Below are 26,155 nucleotides of genomic sequence, written 5' to 3'. Positions count from 1 at the left end.
AACTTCTGAACTATTTTTTATCTTCTCAAGAGCAGCTGTTTCCTAAAGGAGCATTCTTCAGCTCTGTGGGGACATACCTGTTAAAAAACACAGGCACACAAAAAATTTCAAGCAACCCCTTCTGAAAATCTAAATTTGCCCTATCTGCTCATTCACTGATGTTTCAGGTAGCTCTCACACATGAGGAGTGACCTCCCTCCCAACAGCCATATTGACTCAAACCCCAAGTGCCCTAAACTTGACCCTTTGTGTTGTTGTTGCTGTTGTGGGAGCCTCATCCCCTCTAAAAGCATTGCTGAATCTACTGAGTGATGAATGCTGTAACAAAGGGAATTTTCAGTTATTCTGCTTTGGAGCAGCTTAGGTCCAAAGGAAGAGTCAGAGACTTGATGATTTTACTGGTAGCACCAAGAGACACCTGGGTGTGTCTGAAAATGTCGCCTTTGGTTCAGACCCGTGTGGAAGCAAAACAAGTCTCCCATGGGAATTTCTGCCCTTGCAGCCTTTCTGCTTCTCTTCCAGCCCTTGTGGATGCCATTACTGTCACTCCAGGGGTTGATAGTGTTGCCTCAATGCTGTCCTGTTTCTCTTCAGGCTTGGGATTTGATCTGTGCATGTTCTGGTGGATGCTGGTCACTCTGAGTATTACACTGTCACTGCCACCTTCCCCTGGAAGTTGCCCACACTTTGTTCACAAGCTCAGCCTATTTAGGCCTTCCTATAAAGCTTGTACCCTGAAAAGTAAGGTGCCACAGATATCCTTCCTTGTATCAGTTTATAAGATACTGTTAAGCCAACAGAATTGCTTACCCTGGGTTTTCACTTCCTCTACTGTATTCCTCTGGAATTCTAGCCTAGAAAGACATGTCTCTTTGTCTTCACCTTATTCCCTGTTTCTATGCACCCTGCTTGAATTTGGCTTCACTTCTTAAAGATGTCCTGTTTCCTACCTGAATTTTATTGATTTCTATCTTACTGTTTCCCTAAGGCTACAGAGTTTTAGTGATTTAACTCTTGGAAGATACACTTCTGAGCCTCTTCTGGACTACCTCTCCCCAGTCTGTACTTTTAAAACATCACCCATGTTTCATCTGAGGTGCCAGGGAACTGTTTGCACTTCAGCAGAGCCTGTTCATGTATAGACTCAGCTATTCCAGAAGTTTCTCCAGACCTGAACAGGTGCTAACCCTCTCCCACATTCCTGCATCTTCAGTCATGCTTCACTGCTTCTCTTATTTCGTGACCACCTTTACTTATGGAATCTCAGGCATTTCAGAGATGTCCAAGCCCAGACATCCTACCACAAATAACCTGGACTTCACCTTCTTAACTGACAGCTTTAATTTTGCTTCCTGAATTCCTCATCCTCACCCAGTTGTTTTTATCCCTTAGCCACCATTGCTTTCTGCCTGGGGCTCTCAGAGGAGCTGTCTAGACACTGGAGTGCCATTTTCCAGCGTGGCAGGCAGTTCTTCACTAGCACTATAAACTAGTACTGAATTGTGCTTGTTGCCATCAGCTGGAATAGCCTGGGCTCAGGAACACCACACCACCCTCTGGAGCTTACTGGCTGGATCCTTTCACCCTCCTCGCATTGCTCCCCATCTGCCCTGAAACATTCCTGCTAAATGATGTGGGATAACCTTGAGCCAGAGCTGCTCTTTGATGTTCCTTGCCATGTACTCTCCTGTGCCTGCCTGGCTGCAGGGGCTCAGCTGCTCCAGCTCCCAGGCCCTGCTGTGTCTGAGCCTGCCCTTGGCCTGTGCTGGGAGCAGCAGGGGCAGGGCAGGAGCTGCAGGAGCCAGAAAGCCCCCCCTGCACTCCTGGAGTTTTGTGTGTGCTACAAATCCAGAATGGTTTGTGGTGGAAGGAACCTTAAAGCCCATCCCATTCCACCCCCTGCCATGGCAGGGACACCTTCCCCTATCCCAGGGTGCTCCCAGCCCTGTCCAGCCTGGCCTTGGGCACTGCCAGGGATCCAGGGGCAGCCACAGCTGCTCTGGGCACCCTGTGCCAGGGCCTGGTCTCTCCACTCTCCCAGTGAACAATTTTCCCCAATATTCCATGTCACCCTGCCCTCTGGCAGTGCTCTCTCCTCTCACTGCTGGTGCATGTTCAGATAACTACAAGAATTTGACTTCTGGCACCCAACCAAACAAGCTATGATGTAGATCTCACTCCTGTCACTTTATTTGCGTACCCCAAAGTCCCCACTGCTAAATTTCTGGGCAGATTTGTGTCTTCCTCACTGAACAATGTATCCTGTTCTCTCAGGCAGAAAGTGGTTGGCTATTCTTTACCAGAAGCTCTGTGTGCACCTGCTACAAGAAAACAAAAACTTAATGTAAATTATTGACTATTCCCCTAAACCCTCATGAATTCTTAAATCCAGTGGTTGTTCCAAAGGTGTCCTGAGAAGTACTAGGATACTTAGTATGAGGCCAGAGATGAGGCCTGGGGTGAAAGGAGGCTGTCTTCTCTCAGCTCATTCCTGACAGCACATTTTGTCTCACTGTGCTGAGACAGATATGAGGAGGAAGAGACAAAATCCTGCAGGTTGAATTTGGGGAAATGTGAGCTGCTCTGGGACAGATTTTTGATTGCTCAGTCCTCATCTTGCCTTTCATGCTTTCTCTTCTCCAGACTTTGTTCCAGTTATCCCCAGAAGCTGCTGGTCCCTGTCTGGATCACTGACAAGGAGCTGGAGAATGTGGCTTCATTCAGGTCATGGAAGAGGATCCCTGTGGTGGTGTACAGGTAAATGCAAACCCAAATTCCCTCCCCCAAAGCCATGACAGCTGCCATGTCCTCACAGTCTTGCAGGGGCTTTGGACAGGGATGGCAGGAGAGCTGTTTATCCTTTGCCTCCTGCAAAGGAGACACTCCCAGGGCTCCTTCTCCCAGCACTATCTGCAGCAGGGTGTTTTCCAGAAGAGAGAAGCAGTGTTCCAGAACTGTCCTTTGCTGTTCTCAGTCAGATTTGAAGGTGTGGGTGACTTTCCTCCTACGGGAGATGTTGCAAGATGAGGTCAAATTAAAGTTCTCTCAGAGTTTCAAAATCTTTCCACACGTTGGTCCTTGTGTGGCTGCTACTTTGAAAAGAAATCAGAGCCAAAAAGAGCCTGCTGGGTGCCTGTGCTCAGCAGGGTGTGCAGGCCTGGACAGACCTGGGAATGCCCAGATCTGCAGCTTCTCGCAAGGGGCAGTGGAGGGGCAGCTCTGATCTCTGCCCTTGGATGACCAGGGACAGGACCCAAGGGAATGGCTGTGTCAGAGACATTTAGGCTGTGTCAGAGATTAGGATCTCAGGGCAAGGTTCTTTCTCCAGAGGGTGCTGGCACTGCCCAGGCTGCCCAGGGAATGGGCACAGCCCCAAGGCTGCCAGGGCTCCAGGAGCTCCAGGGATACCCAGGGTGGGATTGTTGGGGTGTCTGTGCAGGGCCAGGGGTTGGACTGGATGATCCTTGGGGGTCCCTTCGAGTTTAGAATAATCTGTAATTCTATGAAATATTCCCTGACCTGCCTTCCAGAAATAATCTAGAGGGGGTGCAGGAGGCCACACAGTCAATGGAGCAGAGTTCTGCAAAGTAGGGTCTGGTTCCTAACCCTAACCTAAATGTATCTCCCAGGAGACTGATGTGTTTGAAACCAACAGCAGGCTGGTGGAAAGGGGCACCCAGGCAGTTGTGCTGTTGTAAAATGTGCATTATGGTTTGTAGCCTTAGACTGTGTGTTAGCAGTCACCAAATCCAAATATAATAATACCTTAAAAGATCAGAGCTGTATTGGAAAATAGGAAAGTCAGGAAGCAAAACCAGTGAATTTACAGGTACCTCAACTCTGCATCAGCACACTTCTTGGCTTGCTGTTGGATGTGGCCAAACACTGTGTGGTCCTTCTGGAGCTCAGCTCTCCAGCAGAGTGGGAATGAGCACAGCTTATCGGATGGAGCCTTTCCCTCCTTGTAGCCAGCTCAGCTAAGAAGTTAATTCTATTTGTGATTCCTTCTGCTAAAAATGGCCTGGTGCTGGAGCTTGTCCCACTGTGCCTACCCACCCCAGGGCAAAGCCATGTCTTTTTCCTACTCCAGCAATTATTTTGTTCCTTGCTTTACATCTCTGTAATGGTACCCAGTAATTTATGAGCTGAGTACAACCCTTTGCAGCCTGAGATCAGATTAGAAGACGCTGACAAGTGATGTTACAAGATGGGGCAAGTGCTTGCCCACGTGTCTCTGATTTTCATGCACTTTTTTTAGTCTTTGCCCTCAAGATTGAAGTCTTTGGAGCAGGAGGGTCCTTGAGGGTCAAGGCTGCTTCTGCAATGCCTTGTGCTGTGTGGAAATGAAAAGCCTGACACTCAGCTCCTCCTCCTCACTTGGAGCTCAGGAGAGAATGGATGGGTGCCTGCATCCCAAGGGACTCTGACAGACCTCAGAGCTTTTGGATAAGACTGATCTCACTGGGTCACAGTCAGAGCTGTAAAACATGACACCAAAGGTGTCCCATTATCAGATTTCTTGAAAAAAGTATAAATTAGCTATTAAGTAAAACAGAAATTCAGGTCTCCATCTCAGTCCTCAGTGGAGATGCACAGGAGAGATGCAGAAGCCTCCAGGCACAATCCACTTCTAAAACAAGGCAAAGGATGCAATCAATTATTTAGCTAAGTAGAGAGGCAGACGGGCACGGTGTGGCAGTTCTGGCTGTGTCTGCTCAGCCACCTTGAGGAGACCTTGGGCCCGTGGCAGCAGGAATGCTCCACCCAGTGCTCAGCATCCCCTGCCAGGGGACAGCGGGCACTGCTCCACCCCACGGCTGAGCCTCGCTCTCGGGCTCTCACATCCTGCCACAGTGAGACAGGAGTTTATCCCAGGCATGTGGGAAATGGAGCATCTGTACACACACACATCTCAGCTGGGAACCTTCAGGCTCAGCTCAGTAAACCCTCTCCAGGCTCTTTCTTGTGCATTAAGCCAAGCTCCTTGACTTGTCCAGGAAATAACAGAGATACTTGGGAGATCATAGAATCATGGAATGTTTTGGGTTGGAAAGGACCTTGAGAATTGTCTACTTCCAGCCCCCCTGCTGCTGCCTTCCACTAAACTATGTATTAATCCATTGTGGAGGATTGTTGGAGGTTAAATGGCATGTGCTGACAGTATCAGATGTGCTCTAGCCTTGTGCTCAGAATAACTCTGTGAGGAAAAACTCAACTGATAAACTACAGAGGCACTTCATATTGCAGCTTTGGACCATGAAAGGGTCTTGAGTCGTTTAGTCAAAACTAAACTGAGGATTCCTAAAGAATCATTTGCTCCATATTAGTTAAAACACTCTGGCACTTTCTGACATTCCAGTTTCAAGAAAGAAACTTTTTCCTTTGAGAAAAACCTCCCCAAAACTCCCAGGTAAGAAAAGGCCTTAAGTGGTTCCTGTGCTGGGGAGATGTGCAGGGAAGGCAGAGTCAGGTTCTGGTGCTCCCCTGCCCTGGGAAGCTCCTTGCAAGCTCAGCTGTGGTTTTGGTTCCTCTGCTGGCACCTGCTGTACTTTCTGCTTGCTGGTGGCTTCACACGCGTTGGTGCTGCCACATTTCCTTGTTTACTGGCAGGTCACCGTGTCCCTTGAAGGTCCCCAGCTGTTGTTCAGTGCTCAGAGGTTTGTGTTACCAAGAGTTTTGTGAGTTCAGTGCGACCGTGGTGACACGGGCAGCTTTGTCCCGAGCAGCTGCAGTGCCCGCGCCCTGTCCTGTTCCCCAGGCTGCCTGCTGGGAGCAGCCCCTGGCACAGCACCTGCCCTTCCCAAAAACGTGCTCAAGTTGTCTGGGAAAGTGTTGCTTGGCACAGGCCAGGAGCTGTGGGTGGCTCACAAACAGGCTTGGATGATCACAGGCTGGTGCTTAAGTCCACACCTTGGCTCTGTTTCATTTACTACTATAAACAAAGCCTTTGCTGCTCTCTGTTATCCATCCTTGAGTGATCCTGAAGGCAGGAATAGATCTCCTGGGAGTGACTGCTGTGCAAGTCACCTTGCAAAACAGAGCAGCACTTCAAGTAAAGGGTCCCCACAGTGTTTTGACTTGGCCAAACATGAACATTATTTCTTTGGAAGGCTTCAGTTCAAAGTCTTCGTTGTTATAATCTGTGAGATGTCATTAAGGAAGCTACATAAACTGACAGAGGGCAGGGTGACATGAGATATTGGGAAGGAATTGTTCCCTGTGAGGGTGATGCAGTCCTGGCACAGGGTGCCCAGAGAAGCTGTGTCTTCCCCTGGATCCCTGGCAGTGTCCAAGGCCAGGTTGGATGGGGTTTGGAGAAACCTGGGACAGTGGAAGATATCTCTGCCCATGAAGGGGGTGCAATGGGATGGGCTTTAAGGTTCCTTCCACCACAAATCATTCCTTGACTCTGTGGTCTCTAGATAAATGCTGCAGGAGGGGTGGTGGGATGGTTGAGAATGGTTGGTGTGTGGGTCTGGTTCAGGGCTGTGGAGTTCATTTTTCCATCTCCAGGAAGGACCAGGCAGCAGGAGCAGCACCTCAGGGTGCTGCAGGTAACAAATGAGATAGGGATGCAGGTGCTCTTTCCTGGGGCATCTTTGGAGCATCTGCTGTCTTAGATTTCCTACACCCATTTGGGAGAATGGGTGACTGTCTCATGGTCACTTGGTGAACCTGCCACCAAGTGTTGGAACCAGTTGGTAGTTCCACGTTGCACTGTGGCTGTGAGTCCACTCTTGGTTTTGTTTGTTGTCCAAGAGATACTTGTGTTTCTCAAACATGGCATGGCCATTCCAGTGCTTGCTTGTGTCTGTGCCACCCATCTCTGGAGCTTGGTTTAACTACATGATCCTTTTTGAGAGGAGTTTGTGTCATTTTAGGATGGTTAAGATGTGAAGCCATAATATTTTATTTCTTATTCCTTTCCCAGTAACTGTTAGCACATCCTTAACCTTCATGCTTCTCTTGAGCACTGAGTTGAGGCTTTTGAGAGCTTCCCAGTGACTTCAAAGCCTTTGGGATCTGCACCAAACTGCTCCATGTCTCAGCTGGGGTTATGCTTTGATCATCTGTAAATACTCTTCACTTGTAATGCTAAATTTCACACTCTCTGGGTCATTGTCTATCAGCAGCTTTGTCTCATCACAGTCCCTTCCCTTCCCAGGCCAGTTGGGAATGACTTGACCAGTGTGTTCATGTGAGAAATGCGCTGATTCCTACTTCAGATCTCCTCGTCAGTAAGCACAGCCAGGGTAGGGTTCACATTTAGGGGTTGTTGATAAACACCAGCTCAGGCCTCCACCCAGAAAGTCCCTGGTCTGATGCCAAGTGAGCTCATCTTCCCAACTTACAGGTGATAAGTGAAATGGTTTAACGATGGGTCTGGAATTGGAGGAAGGAATAAAAGAAGGAGAAGGAGAGGACAGAGCAGCCTTAAAATCAAGTGGAAGATGTCCCTGTCCATGGCAGGGGGGTCAAACAAGATGGTCTTCAACCTCCCTTCCAACCCAAACTATTCCATGATTCTATGAAATAACTAATACTTTCCCAAAAAGTACTCCATTCTATTTCATAGAATGGAAAAGACCTTCAAGATCCCAAGTCCCATCTGACTTCTATTTATATATATTAATATATCTTGTAACCTATAAATATATAAAATAGATATTATTCTATATAGATATGACTGTATTTATAAACCAGAGAGAAGCACTTAAAATCATTATGGTTTAATTCAAGACTTGGGATCTTGAAGGTCTTTTCCAACCTAAATGATTTTATATTATTGTAAATAAAAGTATGAGGCTGGTTTAGCCTCTGTGTCAGTGCTGAGGTGATGAAAAATGGTTGTTTCACTCCTCGATGAGAGTCAGTGCTGTAGATGGAGCAGCTGCAGCCAGGAGAGCTGAGCTGTGGCTGTGCACAGGGAGCTGTCCCGGGCCGGCCCCGCGCCGCGGGGGCTCAGCAGGCTCCGTGTGTGTGTCCCTGCAGACACGTGCGCAACGGGGCGGTGATCGCGCGCTGCAGCCAGCCCGAGATCAGCTGGTGGGGCTGGCGGAACGCCGACGACGAGTACCTGGTGACATCCATTGCCAAAGCCTGTGCCTTGAACCCCGGCGCCAGGGCGGCGGGCACCGCACCGCAGGCTGGGAGCAGCGACGGCAGCGAGCCCTGCGACGCCGACTTCGGTGAGATGGCTCCTGCCAGCCCTCCTCAGTGGGGACACGGCAGAGGGGCTGCCAGCCCTCCTCAATGGGGACACGGCAGAGGGCTCCTGCCAGCCCTCCTCAGTGGGGGCACGGCAGAGGGGCTGCCAGCCCTCCTCAATGGGGACACGGCAGAGGGGCTGCCAGCCCTCCTCAATGGGGACACGGCAGAGGGGCTGCCAGCCCTCCTCAATGGGGACACGGCAGAGGGGCTGCCAGCCCTCCTCAATGGGGACACGGCAGAGGGGCTGCCAGCCCTCCTCAATGGGGACATGGCAGAGGGGCTGCCAGCCCTCCTCAGTGGGGACACGGCAGAGGGGCTGCCAGCCCTCCTCAATGGGGGCACGGCAGAGGGGCTGCCAGGGCTGTCACAGGGCAGGGCTTTACCCCAGTGTCTGGGGGAGAACCTGGGCCCCATTGACTGTGGTGTGTGCTGGGCTCTCTGGGCTCACGGTGGCACTGGGGGGAGGTGCCAGGAGCTCAGTCCTTGTGTGTCCCTGCAGACTCGTCCTTGACAGCGTGTTCGGGCGTGGAGAATGCAGGGACCCCTCAGAAGCTGCTGATCCTCGATGCCAGGTCCTACACGGCAGCCGTGGCCAACAGGGCCAAGGGAGGCGGCTGCGAATGCGAAGGTACCAAGGGCCAAGAGCATCCCAGAACATCTTCCTCTTGAGCCTGGCAGTGGCTTTTAGGGCACAGCTGAGGACTGGGACAGCATTTTGGTGCTTGCTCTCTGGGAGCATGTTCCCACACGGGGATCTGGAGGGGCTGGATCAATATGCCAAGGCCAGTTGGATGAGGTTCATTAAGGCCAAGTGCTCGGTCCTGCATTTGGTTCACAACAGTGCCACTGGGATGTTCCAGGGTGGGGCAGAGTGGCTGGAAAGCTGCCCAGTAGAAAAGGACCTGGGGGTGCTGGTTAGCAGCAGCTGAACATGGGCCTAGGTGTGCCCAGGTGAGCAGCAGGTCAATGACACCTGAGCTGTACCAGCAATAAAGTGGTCACAGGGCAGTGACAGTCCCTCTTATCTGGCCACTGGGTCAGTTTTGTGCCCATTAGGACAAGAAAGACCACGGAGAGGGAATGGAGCTGGGAAGGGTCAGGAGCAGCTGAGGGAGCTGGGGAAGGGGCTTAGCTTGGAGAAAAGGAGGCTCAGGGAGGACCTTCTGGCTCTGCACAACTCCTGACAGGAGTGGGCAGCCAGGTGAGAGTCAGGCTCTGCTCCCAGGGAACAAAGCACAGGATGAGCAGAAGTGGCATCAAACTGTGCCAGGGGAGGTTTAGGTTGGATATGGGGAAAATTTCTTCAGTGAAGTGTTGTCAGGGCCTGGCACAGCTGCCCAGGGCAGTGTTAAGAGTGCCCCTCTGTGGAGGGATTTAACAGGTCCGTGGATATGGCACTTGGGGACATGGTGGCCTTGGCAGTGCTGGGAAATGGTTTGACTCAATGACCTTGGAGGTTTTTCCCATCCTTAGTGACTCCATGAACACCAGGGGTGATGTGGGAGGGGTGGCTGCACTGGGGTGTGGAGGCAGTTGCTGCAGTCACAGCAGAGTTGGATTTGATGACCCTTGTGGGTCCCTTTCAGCTCAGAATGTTCTGTAGCTCCCTAGCTCTCTCTAAATGTTCCTGTCTCTTGTGTCAGAGTATTATCCCAACTGTGAAGTCGTGTTCATGGGCATGGCCAACATCCACTCCATCCGGAACAGCTTCCAGTATCTGCGTGCTGTCTGCAGTCAGGTGCCAGACCCCAGCAAGTGAGTTACTCTTCTCTAGCTGAGTTTGATGCCATATCTGTCAGTGACCTGGGAGGGGGTTTCCACTCTGTTTTCCTTTTTCTTATCCCAGGTTTCTAACTAAGAAAATGGAGGGATGGGAAAGTGTTCACAGTGCTTGAATGCTGCTAATTTCGATCCATTAATCCAGAAGGGATTGTGGCACTGTCTCAGTGTCACCTGCTTGTGTCTATCCTCTGGGGGTTTCTAAACTGTGGGTGTATTTGAGAAAAATTAAATTTGGGGTTGGATTCTTTGCCCTTCTTCCCAGGCTCCCTGGGTCCTCTGGGACATGTTTTAGAAAAGATTGATTTTTGCTGAGGACTCCAGGAAAACTGAAGTTAAAATGGATTTTTTTTTTTCTTCAATAGAGAGCTAAGCAACCATTCTTGCCTTTTTTCCCTTTGCAGCTGGCTTTCAGCCCTGGAGAGCACCAAGTGGCTGCAGCATCTGTCTGTCATGCTGAAGGCAGCAGTGCTGGTCTCCAGTGCCGTGGACAGGGAAGGGCGTCCGGTGCTGGTTCACTGCTCCGACGGCTGGGACAGGACCCCGCAGATTGTGGCGCTGGCAAAGATTCTCCTGGACCCTTACTACAGGACCATGGAGGTAGCATTGTGTTCTGGTGCAGTGCATGTCTGTTCAAAGGCAGCTTTTATCTTGGAATCCCCGTGGAAAGGAGCAGCACTGCATTTGGGAATAAGCTTAGTGGTGTTTTTGAGCTGCTGTGGTGGGTGTCGAGTTTTCCCTGTTCTCTTCCTGCCTGTTTTGGGTGAACTGTTCCTCATTCCTCTGCCCAGCCTGGAGAAGTGCCGTGGGAAATACCATCTTGTGCTCAAAGTTCAGCTGCTTCCCTACTCTGAATTCTCTGAGCTGGTTACTGCATAGACATAACAACTGTTAGTTTGTGTCTGGAAACCTTCAACCCTGGTGAGCTTTGCTCCCAAACCAGGCACTGCAGTAGCCTCCTTCCCAGCCTTTCTGGTGCACGGGGCTTGCTTTGTCCTGCCACATGTCCTCGGCAAAGTCTCTGCAGCTGTTTTTCTTTTAATCACAGGGCTTCCAGGTGCTCGTTGAATCAGACTGGCTGGACTTTGGTCACAAGTTTGGGGATCGCTGTGGACACCAGGAAAAGGTGGAGGATCAGAACGAGCAGTGCCCAGTTTTTCTCCAGTGGCTGGATGCTGTTCATCAGCTTTTGAAGCAATTTCCCTGCCTCTTCGAATTTAATGAAGCTTTTCTGGTAAGAAATACATGTGAGCAGAGACAGAGGGAAGGTTGTGATGTTTTACAGTACTGGAGTTGAAAGAAAAGAGATTTGCAGAACCTGGGACATCATGATGTGATCACAGAATCCCAGAATGGTTTGGGTTGGAAGGGAACTTAAAGCCCATCTCATTCCATCCATCCCCTGCCATGGGCAGGGACACCTTCCACTGATCCAGATTGCTGTCTCCAGCCTTGGACACTTTCAGGGAAGAGACAGCCACAGCTTCTCTGGGCATCCTGGTCCAGGGTCTCACCACCCTCACAGGGAACAATTTCTCTGTAACATCTCATCTAAATTTGTTTTCTTTTAGTTTAAATCTGTTCTCCCATGAAGGGGTGGTGGAGGGTTTGTATACTCTGGTTTTCCTGAATCCCTTCTCCAGTCACTTTCCACCCCAGGGAACTCAAATGCCAGCAGCAGCACTGGTTTGATTTGCATATCTCAGAGCTATATGGGTCTGAAATATTTTTTAAAAAATAGAGGAAAAAAATTAATCTCTGTCTTACCAAAAAATGCAGGACAAGGTTCTAAAGAGTCATTTGGTTCTAGAGGGATGGGTTTGGTATCAGCTGAGTATTACTTTCCCTTCATTTGAAGTGATCCCTGTGCTGCCCAGTGTGGAAGCAAGGACAGCAGTGAGGTCACCCAGGGTAGGCAGTGCATGAGTCATCCCAGAGGAGGGGAAGATGTCTCCTGCAGGCAGGAGCCCCCTTTTCCCCGTGGCTCTGAGTGTGGCTCCCCCTCCCTGCCGCAGGTGAAGCTGGTGCAGCACACGTACTCCTGCCTCTACGGGACCTTCCTGGGGAACAGCCCCTGCGAGCGCGAGATGCACAACATCTACAAGCGCACGTGCTCCGTGTGGTCCCTGCTGCGGGCTGGCAACAAGAACTTCCACAACCTGCTCTACATGCCCGGATCCGAGCAGGTCAGTGGAGCTCCTGACCCTGCTTTGCAGGCTTTTCCCCTGGCAGGCACTGGGGAGGGGCTGAAGGGGTTTCCGAGGCGTCGGGCTCTGACCACGCTGTCGCAGGTGCTGCATCCCGTGTGCCACGTGCGCGCCCTGCACCTCTGGACAGCCGTGTACCTCCCGGCCTCCTCGCCACATCCTCTGGGACAGGAGGACATGGACATCTACATGCCCCCCGGATCTCAGAGCCAGGACTTCAGTGGCAGGTGTTTGGACAGGTAAGAGCTTAAAGCTTCAGGCTCAAGGTGTTGCATACCCACAGATCTTCCTGCCCTTCTTGTAGTTTCTTGTAGTTTCTCAGTTGTTGTTCTCATCTTCCTTGTGGGAGCAAGAGCTCCGTAGCAGTGTTCCAGCCACTTAGAGAAAGAGTTGAGGTCCCTGCTGCACCCCAAAGGCAGGAGGCCACACTGTGGTGTAGTGCATTTCGGCTCCTGTAGCTGCACTGCCCATCTCCACCGACTGCTGGAGCTGTAATGAGGAATATTTCCCTGTCCTCATCTCAGTTTTGAGTGAAACCAGGGAAGTTTTGGGGGGTTTATTGTGAGATTTGCTTTGTTTTTGGGTTCTAGATTACCAAAGACAAGATCTATGGATGACCTGCTCTCAGCCTGTGACTCCAGCAGCCCTCTGACCCGCACATCCAGTGACCCCAACCTGAACAACCACTGTCAGGAGGTGCGGGTGGGCTTGGAAGCCCGGCATGCCAACACTGAAGGAGGTGAAGGTGCTGCAGTGACCACAGGAGAGGCACAGCCCAGGGAGGAGGAGGAGGAGGAGGAGAACCCTTCCCTGCAAGGCAGCAGCCATGCTGAGCATGAAGGACCGAGCAGGCAGCTGGGCAGCCAGTCTGCTCTGCCAGCCAACAGTGTCCCTGTGGAGGTGGAAGAGGGAAATGGAACACTCATGGAGGAACTGGATTGCAGAGGTCCAGATCCTAATCCTTCTGGACAGGAAAACAGTGACAAGGTTTCCACCAGTTCTGGAAGGCGTTTGGAAACCTGTCCTCAGGAACCTTTGAAGGCTGCTGGCACTGTGTCCAACAGAGGAGGCTGTCCTAAAAGAATCACCACCTGCCCAGACATTTCCAGCCAGGAGTCCCTGGCACCAGGCACCCCTTCTCAGGACATCCCAGGCCCTGCCCTGGGTATCCCATGCCCAGATGCAGACAAGGGCAGAGGTGATGCTGGCCAGAGCATGCCCTTCGAGGAACCTGGCCAGCCGGGGAGGGTCCTGCTGGAGCAATGGCGCAAGCCCATTTCCCAGAGCCAAAGCAGCGAGTTCTCCTTCCTGGGGTGCAATTGGGACAGTTTTCAAGGCATGGTGACATCGCTCCCCAACGGGGAGCCCACCCCCAGACACCTCCTCTCCTATGGCTGCTGCAGCAAGAGGCTGAGCAGCAAACCCCTGCGGGCCCCAGGCCTGTGCCTCAGTGGGCCATGGTCTGGCAGGGAAGGTGGGAAGCCCTCGGCCTGTGCCGGCCATGTGAGCGCACATTTCGGGAAGCCCGGCCGTTTGTGGCTGCCCTGTCACCTGAAACAAGCCTCTGGTCCCAAGCACCTGCCGCCAAAATGTCCCTCTCCCGTGCCTCCTGTGTACCCGGATGACGACGGGCTGCCCTTCCCCACGGATGTGATCCAGCACCGGCTGCGGCAGATCGAGGCCAGCTACAAGCAGGAGGTGGAGCAGCTGCGCCGGCAGGTGCGGGAGCTGCAGCTGCGCCTGGACATTCGCCACTTCTGCACCCCTCCGGCCGAGCCCCCCATGGACTACGAGGATGACTTTGTGAGTACAGGCCGCTCGCAGCCCACGCCGGGTCCCTGTACCTCTGTACACCTCCCTCTCCAACCCACAGCTCTCCATGCCTTTTAGAGGGGGTGGGAAAGATTGTTCCTCTGTCAGTCGTGTCCCTGTCCTGGCCATGTCCTCCTCCACCCAGAGGTATCTCTGCTGCTTGAGGACTAAACTCCTACACACTCATGGATGCTTTGCCCCATGTCTGGGGGCTCGGGAGCCACCTGGGTGCCCCTCACCAGCGCAGAGTGTGTGGAGCAGGGCGTGCCCTGGAGTGTGTGCCCAGCAGCAGAGGGGATTGGTGACCTGGTCTCGTTTTACAGACGTGTCTTAAGGAATCAGACGGCAGTGACACGGAGGATTTCTGTTCGGACCACAGTGAGGAATGTTTGTCAGAAGCAAGCTGGGAACCTGTGGATAAGAAGGAGACTGAGGTATGTGTCCCGTCATGGAGCTGTGATGCAGTGGGAGGGAATGTTTTTTGCAGCTGACCTGGGTGGGCACAGCTGCAGAGAGTGGTCTGGAAGTGAGGCAGTGAGCATGTCCTTGACACATCTCTGCTGCTAATGGCTCAGGTGGGGTAGGCTCACTGTGAGGTGTGGCTCAAAGCCACCCCCAGTTTGCCCAGAGCTGTCACTGGGGGGGTTACAGATGGGAGCTAACTGGTGTCTGCCCTAGGTCACGCGGTGGGTCCCAGACCACATGGCCTCACACTGCTTCAACTGTGACTGTGAGTTCTGGCTGGCCAAACGGAGGCACCACTGCAGGTAAAAATGTCAGCGCTCTGGGCCCGGTGTCACAAAATGCCCCTCTGCCAGGTCTGTTCCCTCCAGCTCCCAGGAGAAGCTTTTAGGTCTTTCCACTACATGCCAGGCCTCATCAGTTCCCTGCAGAGTTCCATTCTACATTGTTCTTGTTTCTATTTTTCCAAGGCCTTTGATCCCTTTCCTGGACAGCAATGAGTCCCTGTCAGCACTAGCAGTTTGCTTGCACTGCTGACCACAGTATAAAAAAACACATTTACAATCCTCAGTCAGGCTGGTGCTTTGCCCTGACCTGAACCAGAACTTGCTGAAGTTCTGCTGTGGTGGTCTCAGCTCTCTTCTCACTGGTTTTCTTGCTCCTTGACAGGAACTGTGGGAATGTGTTCTGTGCTACCTGCTGCCATCTGAAGCTGCCCATCCCTGATCAGCAGTTGTATGACCCTGTCCTCGTTTGTAACTCCTGTTTTGACCATATCCAAGTGTCTCGTGCCAGGGAGCTCATGAGCCAACATATGAAGAAACCCATTGCCACAGCTTCCAGCTGAATGCCAGACAAAGGACCTGTCTAAGCCCAGCCTTTTCTCTCATGGGTTTGAAGGGTGACTCTGCCTCCAGGGTAACTGTGAAGGCCTTTGGTGCAACACTTGAACACCAAGCTGGAATGCACTGTCTGCAGCAGCCTCGCTGCCGGGCTGGAGCAGAGGAGCTCAGATCAAAGTTTGCTGTGTCCCCACCCCGGAGCTGGTGGGCCCGTGTGTTGTAGCCCTGATGGCCTAGGGCTGAGAGAAGATCACAACCTCTTCCTTTTGTGGTCTGGAAAGCAACATTTTCACAGCTGTTTGCCTGTGCAAAGTCCCCCCAAAGCAATAGAAAGGCATGTTTAGAACCACCTCCCCCTCCAAAGGCAGGCTGCTGTGTGAGAAGGAAGAGGGCAAGCTCCCGATGGTCCCGTGGGCATTGGAAGGGCCTCAGCCTGGAGCAGATCTGTAGATTTTCTTCCCATGAGTGTGATTTGCGATCAGCTTGGTGAACAAGACTCACTAGCCATCACTAATTGATTTTCTCTCGGGCTCTGAAGAGAAATTCATTCCAGCTGAAAAGGGCTGAGCAGATCGTGCCCATTTTCAGGCTCCGCTGGGATCAGTGTCACACTGGACTTTGTCCCTGCCCCCAACACCACGGGGAGATGGGAGATTGGCTTTTCACTTCTGCTCTGCCCCTTTGCTTTGTCTGCGGTTGTGCACAGCCTGGTGCTAACACAGGAATGGCACCCTGATCTTCTCCTGGCATGGAAACAGAACTCATGTTCCTGTGTTGCTCCTCCCCTTTTCTGCCCTCAGCTCTCCACTTCCTACTGCTCTTTATCCTGAAAACTTGATACCTTGAGGGTATAGGCCATAATGTGTTGTTTTACCTCCTGGAATGTGCTGTCTGGTGTATGTGAGGGTTTCAGTCCAAATGCTGCTATATATTTCTGTGCACTTAATGTAACCCGAAGAAGGGAGAATGAAGCATCGATACCAAATTGGGGGTGGGGAAGGACACTGGCTGACATAGACACTACGGTCTGTGCTTTTCACTTTAGGATGTACAGCTGCAGTGAGAACCATGACATGTGGCATTTGTTCAGTGGTGGAAACAATCTCTCTGACTTGCCCCAGTGCTACCTGAAACGTGTCTTGAATTTGACTTCTTTTTTTGTCTCCTTGTACAGTGGTCAAAGTTCAGAGTTGCCAACTTGTAAATGCCTCTCTGCTTCTTCTTTAAACTAGAGAGCAGGAATCCCAACTCATCCTAAGGACAAAGAACTGGGTTTAGAAAGGAAGAATGGTTTATAAACTGAGCTTCAGTGGGCTTGTAATCCCTGGATCCCTTGAGGAGCATCCATCCTGCCTCCTCTGTAAGGCATCTGAGGATACTAGTCAGGAAGAAGAGTTTGAAAGTGGAGCGTTTCTTTGCAGAAATGTAGGTTTTCTTTCCAATATATTCTGCACTTCAGGAGCTGAGACTTGGTTTGTGGCAGGGGGGACCTTGGTCTGCTAACAAGGCAAAGGACTTGACTCTGTTGTGATCTCCCAGATCTTTCAGTAATGGTTTGTCATCTCCATCAGAAGGAATGAAATAAGGACCCTTTCCTGCACTTTGACTTGTCAGCCTCTGGTTTTGTGTAAGTGAAGCTCATCTTCTGAAGACCCTGTACTTAGACTGTGCTTTTTTTCCACACTGGGAACAAACAACGTGGCTCTGGGACGAGAAGGCACCTTGCTTCAGATTCTCCCCTGCCTTGTACCTTGCAGTCATTGCTGAACATGGAAGTGTGACCATTGGCCTGGCAGAAGGAACTTGGATTTGCTCCTGTTTTGCACATGTTGGAATGACTGCAAGTGATGAGGAAGCCAGAAACCAGGTACTGCTGGCCCTCCCATTCAGGCCATTAGTCCAAACTGCTTTTAGCTCTTGTGAGTCTCAGTGTCACAATGTGCTGGCCAAAAACTCCAGTCAGTTTGATGGCATTGTGACAAACAAAATGTGCTGTACAACTCGATACAGTCGAAATAAAATCTCTATATTAGTGCTGCTGGGTTTGGCCCCTTCTTTCCTCTGTGGGGAGTTCTGCTTGCCCAGGGGATTTCAAGCTGCTTTTCCCTTGATTAAGGTGCATTAGGGATTTAATATCCCTTCTCACAATCAGAATCACAGGTAGGGCACACAACACCTCTGCCCTCTTCCAAACAAACCTGCAGGATGTCCTTCCCAGGATAACCAGGGCCTTCCAACCTCTCCTGTAAGAACTCAAGGAGTTGTTTTCTTTCTAAGGAAGCATTGTTAGGCAGGATTCCCTGCTATGAGGAAAGGCTGAGAGAGTTGGGATTGTTCACCTGGAGAAGAGAAGACTCTGGGGAGACCATAGAGCCCCTCCCTGTGTCTAAAGGAGCTCCAAGAGAGGGACTTTGGACAAGGGACGGAGGGACAGAACACAGGGAATGGCATCCCACTATCAAAGGGCAGGGATAGAGGGGATATTGGGAATTAGGAATTGTTTCCTGGGAGGGTGGGCAGGCCCTGGCACAGGGTGCCCAGAGCAGTTGGGGCTGCCCCTGGATCCCTGACAGTGCCCAAGGCCAGCCTGGACAGGGCTTGGAGCATCCTGAGACAGTGCTTTGTCAGCTGGATGGTGCTGCAGGTCAGTTATACTTTGTGATGGAGCCAGAGAGAATCTCCTTGAAAGTCTGTCCTCAATTCAAAGATCCAGGGATACTGAAATTCAGCAGATCCCTGGTAAACTACTCCCTCAATTTGGCTCAGGTGTTCCTGTCAGACAGGTGATACTTAAAGGCCTCGTATCAGAAATGTGGGGAACAGGACAGTTTGTCACATTGAAATGTGAACCATTGTTCCTCACATGAGGTCAGCTCAGGAAACTGCTTTTGCTGGAGATTGTAAAACTGAGAGAAAGAAGGTGTTTAAATGAGATTATTTCTAGAAACCACATAAATCGATGAAATTATAGCCCTGCAAACACTTGAATACAGATTTGTGATGTAAAATGGAATTGGTACTACCCAACTGACATGAGAATTGTGAAGAGTTTAGAGGGGCGGCCTCTCTACGGAATGTGCAGTCACTGCCCCGCGGAGGCTTTGAGGAAGTCCCTCAGGCAGCTGCTGACCCTCAGAGAGAATCCCTGACTGCTGACCCGAGGATGAGACTGCTGACCCTCGGCAGGGCTCCAGCCCAGTCCAAGCTGATCTGTGGTCAAACAGTCACATTAACCATGGCTGGCCCACATCTGACCTGCTGCCCACCACAGCCACCACAGGTGTGACAGGCTGGTCACGTTGAGACTGCCTGTGGCAGGACACTTGTTGGAGGCACTGGTCCCAGCTGTGGTGGGTGCTCTGCCACAGCAACGCTGCTCAGTATTAGTCATGACCAGCATTTTTGCAGGAAAAGGCCATTTATTATTAACTTCCATCTTTAGCAGTCCCAATGTCATCTGGAGAGGCTGACTGCTGGGACCTGTTGGCTTCTTATCTCCAGCAGGGAAAATACCACAGCACAATTCCCCCATGCACAGTTAAAAGATAAATCATTATTTATAAACAGTATTTATTAAGTAACAAGCTGCTAGGACACTTGTGGCTAGTGTCACGTCAGCCTGGCCACCCCAGCGAAGGGCACTGAACTCTCCTGCTTATTAAGCATGGAGGGAAGTGTTATCACTACAGGAACATAAAGCCCTCGTTGCCAACACGTTCAACCTGAGGTAATCAATATCTGCCGAAATGGGTCTGAACCCAGCACAAACAGGGACATCAAAGCCTTCCCCATCCATGCACCAACTGCCAGGAATCCTTGGTGAATTAACAACTGGGGCTGCGTGTGATGTGCCACGCTATCTCAGCAGCCACACAACAAAATAAACACACATTTCAGTGTAGTGAGAAGCCAGGTCAGGCTGGCAAGGGCTGGGGTTACTCAGGTGTGTTAATGGATAACACTGAAATGGCCGGGGATGTGGAGGAAGAAGAGGAAGAGGACGGTGGTGTGTGGCCTTGTGAACTCTGTGAGTCCTGTGCAGGAGAGACAGTTCAAAGTGAGGGACACAGGCAGGAAGGATTTCCGAACTTTCTGAAGTGTGTGTCTGTTTTCAGTGATAGTTCACACATTTCTCTCCCAAAATCTTGGGCTTCTGTGAAAGTGAACTTGGAGTGCTGTCATTCGTTTATGGGACTTCTGGTGTCTCTGTGTGTCCCTAGATAAAATAATTGTCTGTATATGAAAGATGCTGCATGCATCCTGCAATATGTTTAAAGTTATCATAATTTGAAACAAAAAAAAGTTGACAAAAGCAGTGCACAGCTTCAGCCTCACCAAGCTTAGGCTGCTCATGCAGCTTCAGAATCACAGAATAATTAAGATTGATAAAAACCCTCTGAGATCACTGAGTCCAACTGTTCTCCATCACTGCCAAGGCCAGCACTGACCCATGTCCCCAAGTGCCACATCCGCATGGCTGTTAAACCTTTTCAGGGGTGAGGACTGCACCCCTGCCCTGGGCAGCTGTGCCAGGGCTGGACAGCAAATTCCAGGAAGGAATTTCCCCAAAATCCACCCTGAGGCTCCCCTGGCCCAGCCTGAGGCCATGTCGTCTCCTCCTGTCCCTGTTCCCTGGGAGCAGAGCCCGACCCCCCCGGCTGTCCTCTACTGTCAGGAGCTGTGCAGAGCCACAAGGTCCCTCCTGAACCTCCTTTGCTCCAGCCCCTTCCCAGCTGCCTCAGCCGCTCCTCATGGCAGCGCCCGTTTCCTGCCATATTACCTCAGCCCCACCCTCAGGGAGCTGAGCACCCCCGGGCCTCGGCCAGCGCGGGAGGGCGATGTGGCCTGAGGGGACGGCGGGGCTGTGAGGGGATGGCGGGGCTGTGAGGGGATGGCGGGGCTGTGAGGGCATGGCGGGACTGTGAGGGGACGGCGGGGCTGTGAGGGGACGGCGGGCCTGTGAGGGGACGGCGGGGCTGTGAGGGGATGGCGGGGCTGTGAGGGGATGGCGGGGCTACGAGGGCATGGCAGGGCTGTCAGGACTGTGAGGGCATGGCGGGGCTGTGAGGGCACGGCGGGGCTGTGAGGGCTGTCAGGGTATGGCGGGGCTGTGAGGGGATGGCGGGGCTACGAGGGCATGGCAGGGCTGTCAGGACTGTGAGGGCATGGCGGGGCTGTGAGGCCGTGGCCGGGCTGTGAGGGCATGGCGGGGCTGTCAGGGCCTGGCGGGGCTGTCAGGGCTGCTCGGGTCACCCGGGGAAGGGAAGGAGTTGTTCTCCATGCAGGTGGATGTGCAGGTTCCCGGGTCAGTCTGTCCGTACTCTACAAGTCCGTGTGCTGTTGTGACACCTTCACCCTGCTTCCTGCAGCACCATCCACCTTTAGGACTGGTCAGAGTATCCCAATCCTTATTTTTGGTTATTGTTTAAGAGCAGGAATTCCCATCTGATTCCTGAGGTGTTTTCTGTGGTATCTGTGGTACTTCATCTGTAATGTCAAGAAAATAGAACTAAGCATTTGAGAAAGCAAAAAACTAGCCTCAATACCAAGTTAGGAAGAATTTAAGTTAAGATTTGGTATCAACATTGTCAAGATGAAGATGAGTCATTATAGACTTCAGTGCAGCCTGCTCTGCCTGATGCACTGCAGGGCAGTGGTCAAGCAAACCCTATGACAGGACCTTTTTCGATTTTTTGGCCTCTCTTTCTATGGGATGCAGCTTTAGGGAGCTTTGGTTCTCAGAGTTGCAGTTTCTAGAAAGGCAGAACAAGGCAAACACTGGGTTCCATCCGCAGCCAAGTTCCGACAGGGTGACAGTTCCCTGTCCTGATGATTTAGGCATGGCTTTGCTGTAAATGTGAGGTAATTTGAGAGATAAAAGATATTTTTGTTTGCAAAGCGTCAGTCTGTTCCAAATGTCTTGCAACATGGAACTTTCTGTTAAACATCCAGGAACAACTCATGTCAAGCAACTGTTCCTCCTAGCTTGGCATCCTGTGCTTTCTTGTTGATATGCTAAAACTAGACAATCATAATTTCCCTATCCAAAAGAAAAATATAAACAAGGGAATTCTCAGATGTCCGGTCATTCTCTGTTAATATATGGTAAAAATACTGATTGAAATAAAAATGTTTACTTTCTGCTCTTTCTGAGCAGGAAATAATCAGCCCCAAATGTTAACTCTTAATAGATTTTCAGGACCAAGTTGTATTTATTTAGTGAATTTTAATGATTTATTGTGAACTTGCAGAATGATGACTGTAAGTTGTCCATCTTGAGTTAGTTCCCATTGTAGAATCATGGAATGGTTTGGCATGGAGGGAACCTTAAAGCCCATCCAGTTCCACCCCTCTACCATGGGCAGGGACACCTTCCACTAGACCAGGTTGCTCCAAGCCCCATCTAACTTGGCCTATCAGAGGACAGAAAGAGGTAAATATGAGGCTATTTTTAAAAATTCATTTAAAACTCCAGGGTGAGGAAGCCTAGCTGCTGGATGAACTGTTTGGTGTAAACTATCCTGAAATTCGCACTTGGCATGTGACATCTCTGCAGAAAAGGCACGAATGCAGGTGTGTTTGTAGGAATGCAGCAAGCACAGGGATCCTGGGTGTTGCTGTCAGTGACTGAACAAATTTACTACAGCCTCTTATAGGAATCAATGTGTCACAGCTTATGAGCTAATTTAATTAAACAACCAGCAAGAGAGGAAGTTAAGAGAAAAATAAAGAGAGTATCTACAAAATTGCAGAGTTTTGGATATTTTTGTCTAAACTGAACTAGTTGAGCTGACTGGAAAAAAAGTGGACTTTGAATTTTTATTCTTGAGAAACTGCTTTGTCATAAAGTGCTGTCAGGGTCACCTAGAGGATTTGGCCGTTGCTCTTCCCAAAGTTGTCCAGGAGCTGCTCGCCCTGGAGTTCTGGTGAAGCCTGGCTTTGTGATTTCAGTGGGTTTTTGCCACGTTGTCAGGTTTAACACACATCACTTTGTGAATGACCGCTTTGCTTTAGTGGCTCCTACGCCGTGGGGTATCCGTGCGTTTCTGAGCACTGCTGACTTGTTCCTGAGGTTGGAGGAGACTGAGTGGTGCCCAGAGATGGGCTGGCACTGCCTCCTGCCCCTGCAGCAGCGCCGTGTGCTCAGGGCGGGGACACAGCCTGCTCCTGGGCCAGTGCAGCACAGCTGGTCCTGCTCCCCCCGAGCTTGTGCAGCCTCAGCCCCTCTTGGTGCCTTTCGCTGCCTGGGAAAAGTCTCTCCCCAGCACTCGTTTCACTGGCTCATTACCCCTTGCAGCACTGTGGACTCAGGGCGCTTTTATTGCTTTCTTTCCATGCTTTTACATAACAACCTCATCCCAGAGACAGGAACATTCCCAAACTTTCCCAGATAAAGGAGTTTCCACTCTGGCTGCACTTCAGCAATGGGCTCAGCCCACCTCCACTTCTGTTTTCCAGCTCTGCACATCCTCAGGGCAGGACTCAGGTCCATCAGGTATGAAAAGAATTTTTGTACTTGCTTGTCAAAAAGAGAGTTAAAAGTGATATTTTTGCATGTATTTCTGCAGTGTTCTGTCGTGTGTATGTCTCAAGTGAGAATTGGACAGAAAGTGGAAAGTCTAAGCAGAAGAGAAACCTTTGAAGCCAAAAGGTTCTCTGTTTGGTGTTCCTGTCCTTCCTCCAGATTTTGATCATTCCCTGGTGACTTCCCCCTGCTGAGGATTAAGGGCAAGGAGAAAAACATTTGTCCACAACTAGTCACTGTTAGGCTAACATTAATATTTTTTTAATTAAGCAAAATTAGGACAATAAAGAACTGATGACATGTTGAACAGTTCTCGGTCTCATGTTTTCCCAGGTTATGTTTTTAAAGGCAAAGATTAGTCAAAAATATTATGTAGAACAGTTCATTCTGCTAATATTTCTTTTTCTTGTCTAACTTTTTTATGTTGTATTTTTTATGCACTGAAGAGCAGAAAGTACAAAAATAATGACTTCTTGCTTTCATCCAAAATGGTTCTGCTAAAATTTTCAGTCTCCCTGAAATATTTTTATTCTTCCGAAGAGAAGCTGAAACAAGTTACTAAAAAAAAATTCTGTGAGGGTGGGCAGGCCCTGGCACAGGGTGCCCAGAGCAGCTGGGGCTGCCCCTGGATCCCTGGCAGTGCCCAAGGCCAGGCTGGACATTGGGAGCAGCCTGGGACAGTGGGAGGTGTCCCTGCCATGGCTGGGGTGGCACTGGATGGGCTTTAAGGTCCCTTCCAACCCAAACCATTCTTTAATTCTGTGATTTCGTGTATCCCTTAATCTCTCAGCTCTCCTTCCTGCTCTGCAGTGTTACATACAGAATGCTGAAAGCTTATTAATTCTTGCATTCACATAAAAACATATTCCCTTCATCTTAAGGGCACAGCGCCAAAATTAGCTTATTTGCAAAGTGATACTTCAAATATGTATTTCCTAAGTGAGGGGACTAAAGGATATATTTTCAATCTTATTCTTGACTCTTTTCATATCACTGTTGAAGTCTCAGTAAATTAATTCAAAGTAGAACTTTGTGAAAAGGTTTCTTTTTATGTGTGTTCAAACTCCTTTGTTGACTTCAGCAACAAGAAGATTTCTCTGGGTTTTTCACTGTGAGAGCAGTAAAAGAAAAGATGCCCACCTGGGTCTTTTAGAACATAATTATTTGAAGTTTAGTTCTGTTTGCTTTCTACTATTGGCAAAATCTTTGCTAGAGGTAGGGCTGGATCAGAGAAATGCAGTGAGGCTTTATTATCAGAGAATAACGAAAAATCAGTCAAGGGGCTATGTGAGAAATTGGAGTTATTGGTTCCCCCTGACCTTGCAAGTCCAGTCATGCTTTCAAATGCATCAGTGGCCGCGGGCTCTTTTGCCCATGATCACCTTTGTGGTGAGTGCTAACCTCAGAGCAGTCGTGGTGCTCTGATTGATACACCCCTGCTAAGATAAATAATTGTCTTTGTATGCAGGGCTTAAAATTCACATGGCCAAAAGGGGATTCTTAAAATAAGAAGCAGCTGAAAACATCTGCTTTAACACAGCGTGAAGAGCACCACATTTTCCCTTGAGAAAAGCAGAATAGCTGCATTAGTAATGCACTTGCAAAACTCGTTGTAGGATTCATCTTGCCTAAGATTCATCTGAATGTGTAATAGTCAGTTGGATGTGCCTGGGCTTGCACAGAGATTGCACAGAGAGTCAGTGGAGAGAAACAGGCACCTCCCAGAGCTTGAATCACTCCAACTTTCTTAGATGGATGCCTTTGGAAGACAGTTAATTTCTTTCTGATGAGCTTATTAATTCATCAAGTGTGCAGGGAGCTGACAGCTACCAGACCGCTGGGGCTGTGGCAGGAAGGCATTAATCCCACCTGGCTGTCGAGGTGCAGACAACACTGTCTCTCCCATTTTCTCTCCTTGAAGAGACTTTCTTCATTTCTGTGAAGAGATCATTTTCATTTTCATCAGTCCTTTGGTTGGTACAGAACCAGAACTTGCAGATTTTGTATCCAGACCCATTCCGAGTGTTCATTGATCAGGCAGGAACAGGCACAGCTGCATTCCCTAATTTCCTGCACAGCTTTGAGTTCTGTTAATCCCAGATGAGTAACTACCTCCCCTTAAGCATAACTTTTGGGCCTGGCTTTATAAGTTCCCAGTGAAAGGATGGTCTTAAATTGCTTCCTCAGTATTTCCCATGTAGTGTGTGCTCGAGTGGGATGGGGGATGCTGGAGAGGGTCAGTCTTGTGTCCTTTGGCCCAGCTGAGCTGGTGATAATCCCTTTTTATGCCTGTTCCCACCCACAATGCCTGGAAATGATCTGGACATTCCTTCAATTTCCAGCAGATCTTTGGAGAAATGAGGTAGCACGTGCTACTTCGAGCTTGGAACACATCTGATGCTGGTCATGTTGGATTTGCATTTATTTTTTAAAACCATAAAAACATGGAATGGGTTGATTTGGGAGGGACCTTAAAGCTCATCCCATTCCACCCCTGTCATGAACAGGGACATCTTCCACTAGCCCAGACCACAGCTTCTCTGAGCAGCCTGTGCCAGGGCCTGCCCACCCTCACAGCCAAGAGTTTCTTCCCAAAATCTCATCTATCCCTGCCCTCTGGCAGTGGGAAGCCATTATCCCCTCTTCTGTGACTCCAGGCCCTTGTAAATAGTCTTTCTCCATCTTTTTTGTTTGCTCCTTCAGGCACTGGAAGGTCACAATGAGGTCACCCCAAAGCCTTCTCTTCTCCAGGCTGAACAATCCCAGCCTTTCCTCCCAGCAGAGCTGCTCCATCCCTCTGATCATCTTGGTGCCTCATCTGGACTTGCTCAAACAGGTCCATGTCCTTGCTGGGACCCCAAGGCTGGATTTCTGGGCTTTCAGGTTTCCTAAGCTTGCAGGTAGCCCTGGGACCTGTGAAAAGCCCTCAGTAGGATGTGGGCCCCTCCTGAGTGCAGACCCCCCTAGGAGAAGTGCCTGGGGGTCCTGCTCAGCCTCATCACTGCACCATTGGACTGGTGAGAGCTCTCCCCAGCAGTGCTGGGCTTAGTGTAGTGCTTGGCGTAGGGCCATTCCCATCAGGCTGTTTGGATGTGGCAGCTCTGAAATGGAAGAGGGAGAGATTTTCCCAGTATTAACAGCCTCTGTGCCAGAGAGGGGAACTGGATACAGTCACTGGTAAAGCTGCAGCCTTTGTGTCTTCAGCTGAAGTGATGATTGATTTGTTCTTTACTGGAACACTGAGAGGCACAAAATAATATTGTCTCAAGAGGAAGGTGTCTGTAAGAATGTGGTGTTAGTGTTATCACCCTCCAGCT

At 50.3% G+C, this 26,155-nt stretch overlaps 1 protein-coding gene across 6 annotated transcripts in view; it reads left to right on the top strand.

The window, feature by feature from the left end:
- MTMR4 (myotubularin related protein 4) overlaps window positions 1-17,348 on the top strand; it is a 56,938-nt gene extending 39,590 nt beyond the window's left edge. For all 6 annotated transcript variants that reach the window (XM_063174199.1, XM_063174198.1, XM_063174200.1 and 3 more), the window contains 12 exons: window positions 2,644-2,757; window positions 7,993-8,189; window positions 8,711-8,839; window positions 9,855-9,966; window positions 10,395-10,590; window positions 11,039-11,224; window positions 12,006-12,176; window positions 12,282-12,436; window positions 12,788-14,000; window positions 14,333-14,443; window positions 14,688-14,776; window positions 15,141-17,348. In XM_063174199.1, coding sequence (XP_063030269.1) covers window positions 2,644-2,757; window positions 7,993-8,189; window positions 8,711-8,839; window positions 9,855-9,966; window positions 10,395-10,590; window positions 11,039-11,224; window positions 12,006-12,176; window positions 12,282-12,436; window positions 12,788-14,000; window positions 14,333-14,443; window positions 14,688-14,776; window positions 15,141-15,318 — 2,851 coding nt within the window. In that variant the 3' untranslated portion in view covers window positions 15,319-17,348. The remainder of the gene's footprint in view (window positions 1-2,643; window positions 2,758-7,992; window positions 8,190-8,710; window positions 8,840-9,854; window positions 9,967-10,394; window positions 10,591-11,038; window positions 11,225-12,005; window positions 12,177-12,281; window positions 12,437-12,787; window positions 14,001-14,332; window positions 14,444-14,687; window positions 14,777-15,140) is intronic.
- The last annotated feature ends 8,807 nt before the right edge of the window (window positions 17,349-26,155 follow it).

Source organism: Melospiza melodia, chromosome 21, assembly GCF_035770615.1.
Source record: "Melospiza melodia melodia isolate bMelMel2 chromosome 21, bMelMel2.pri, whole genome shotgun sequence".
Taxonomy (NCBI): Eukaryota; Metazoa; Chordata; class Aves; order Passeriformes; family Passerellidae; genus Melospiza; species Melospiza melodia.
Note: the sequence above shows the minus strand (reverse complement) of the source record. Positions and strands in the feature narration are given on the sequence as shown.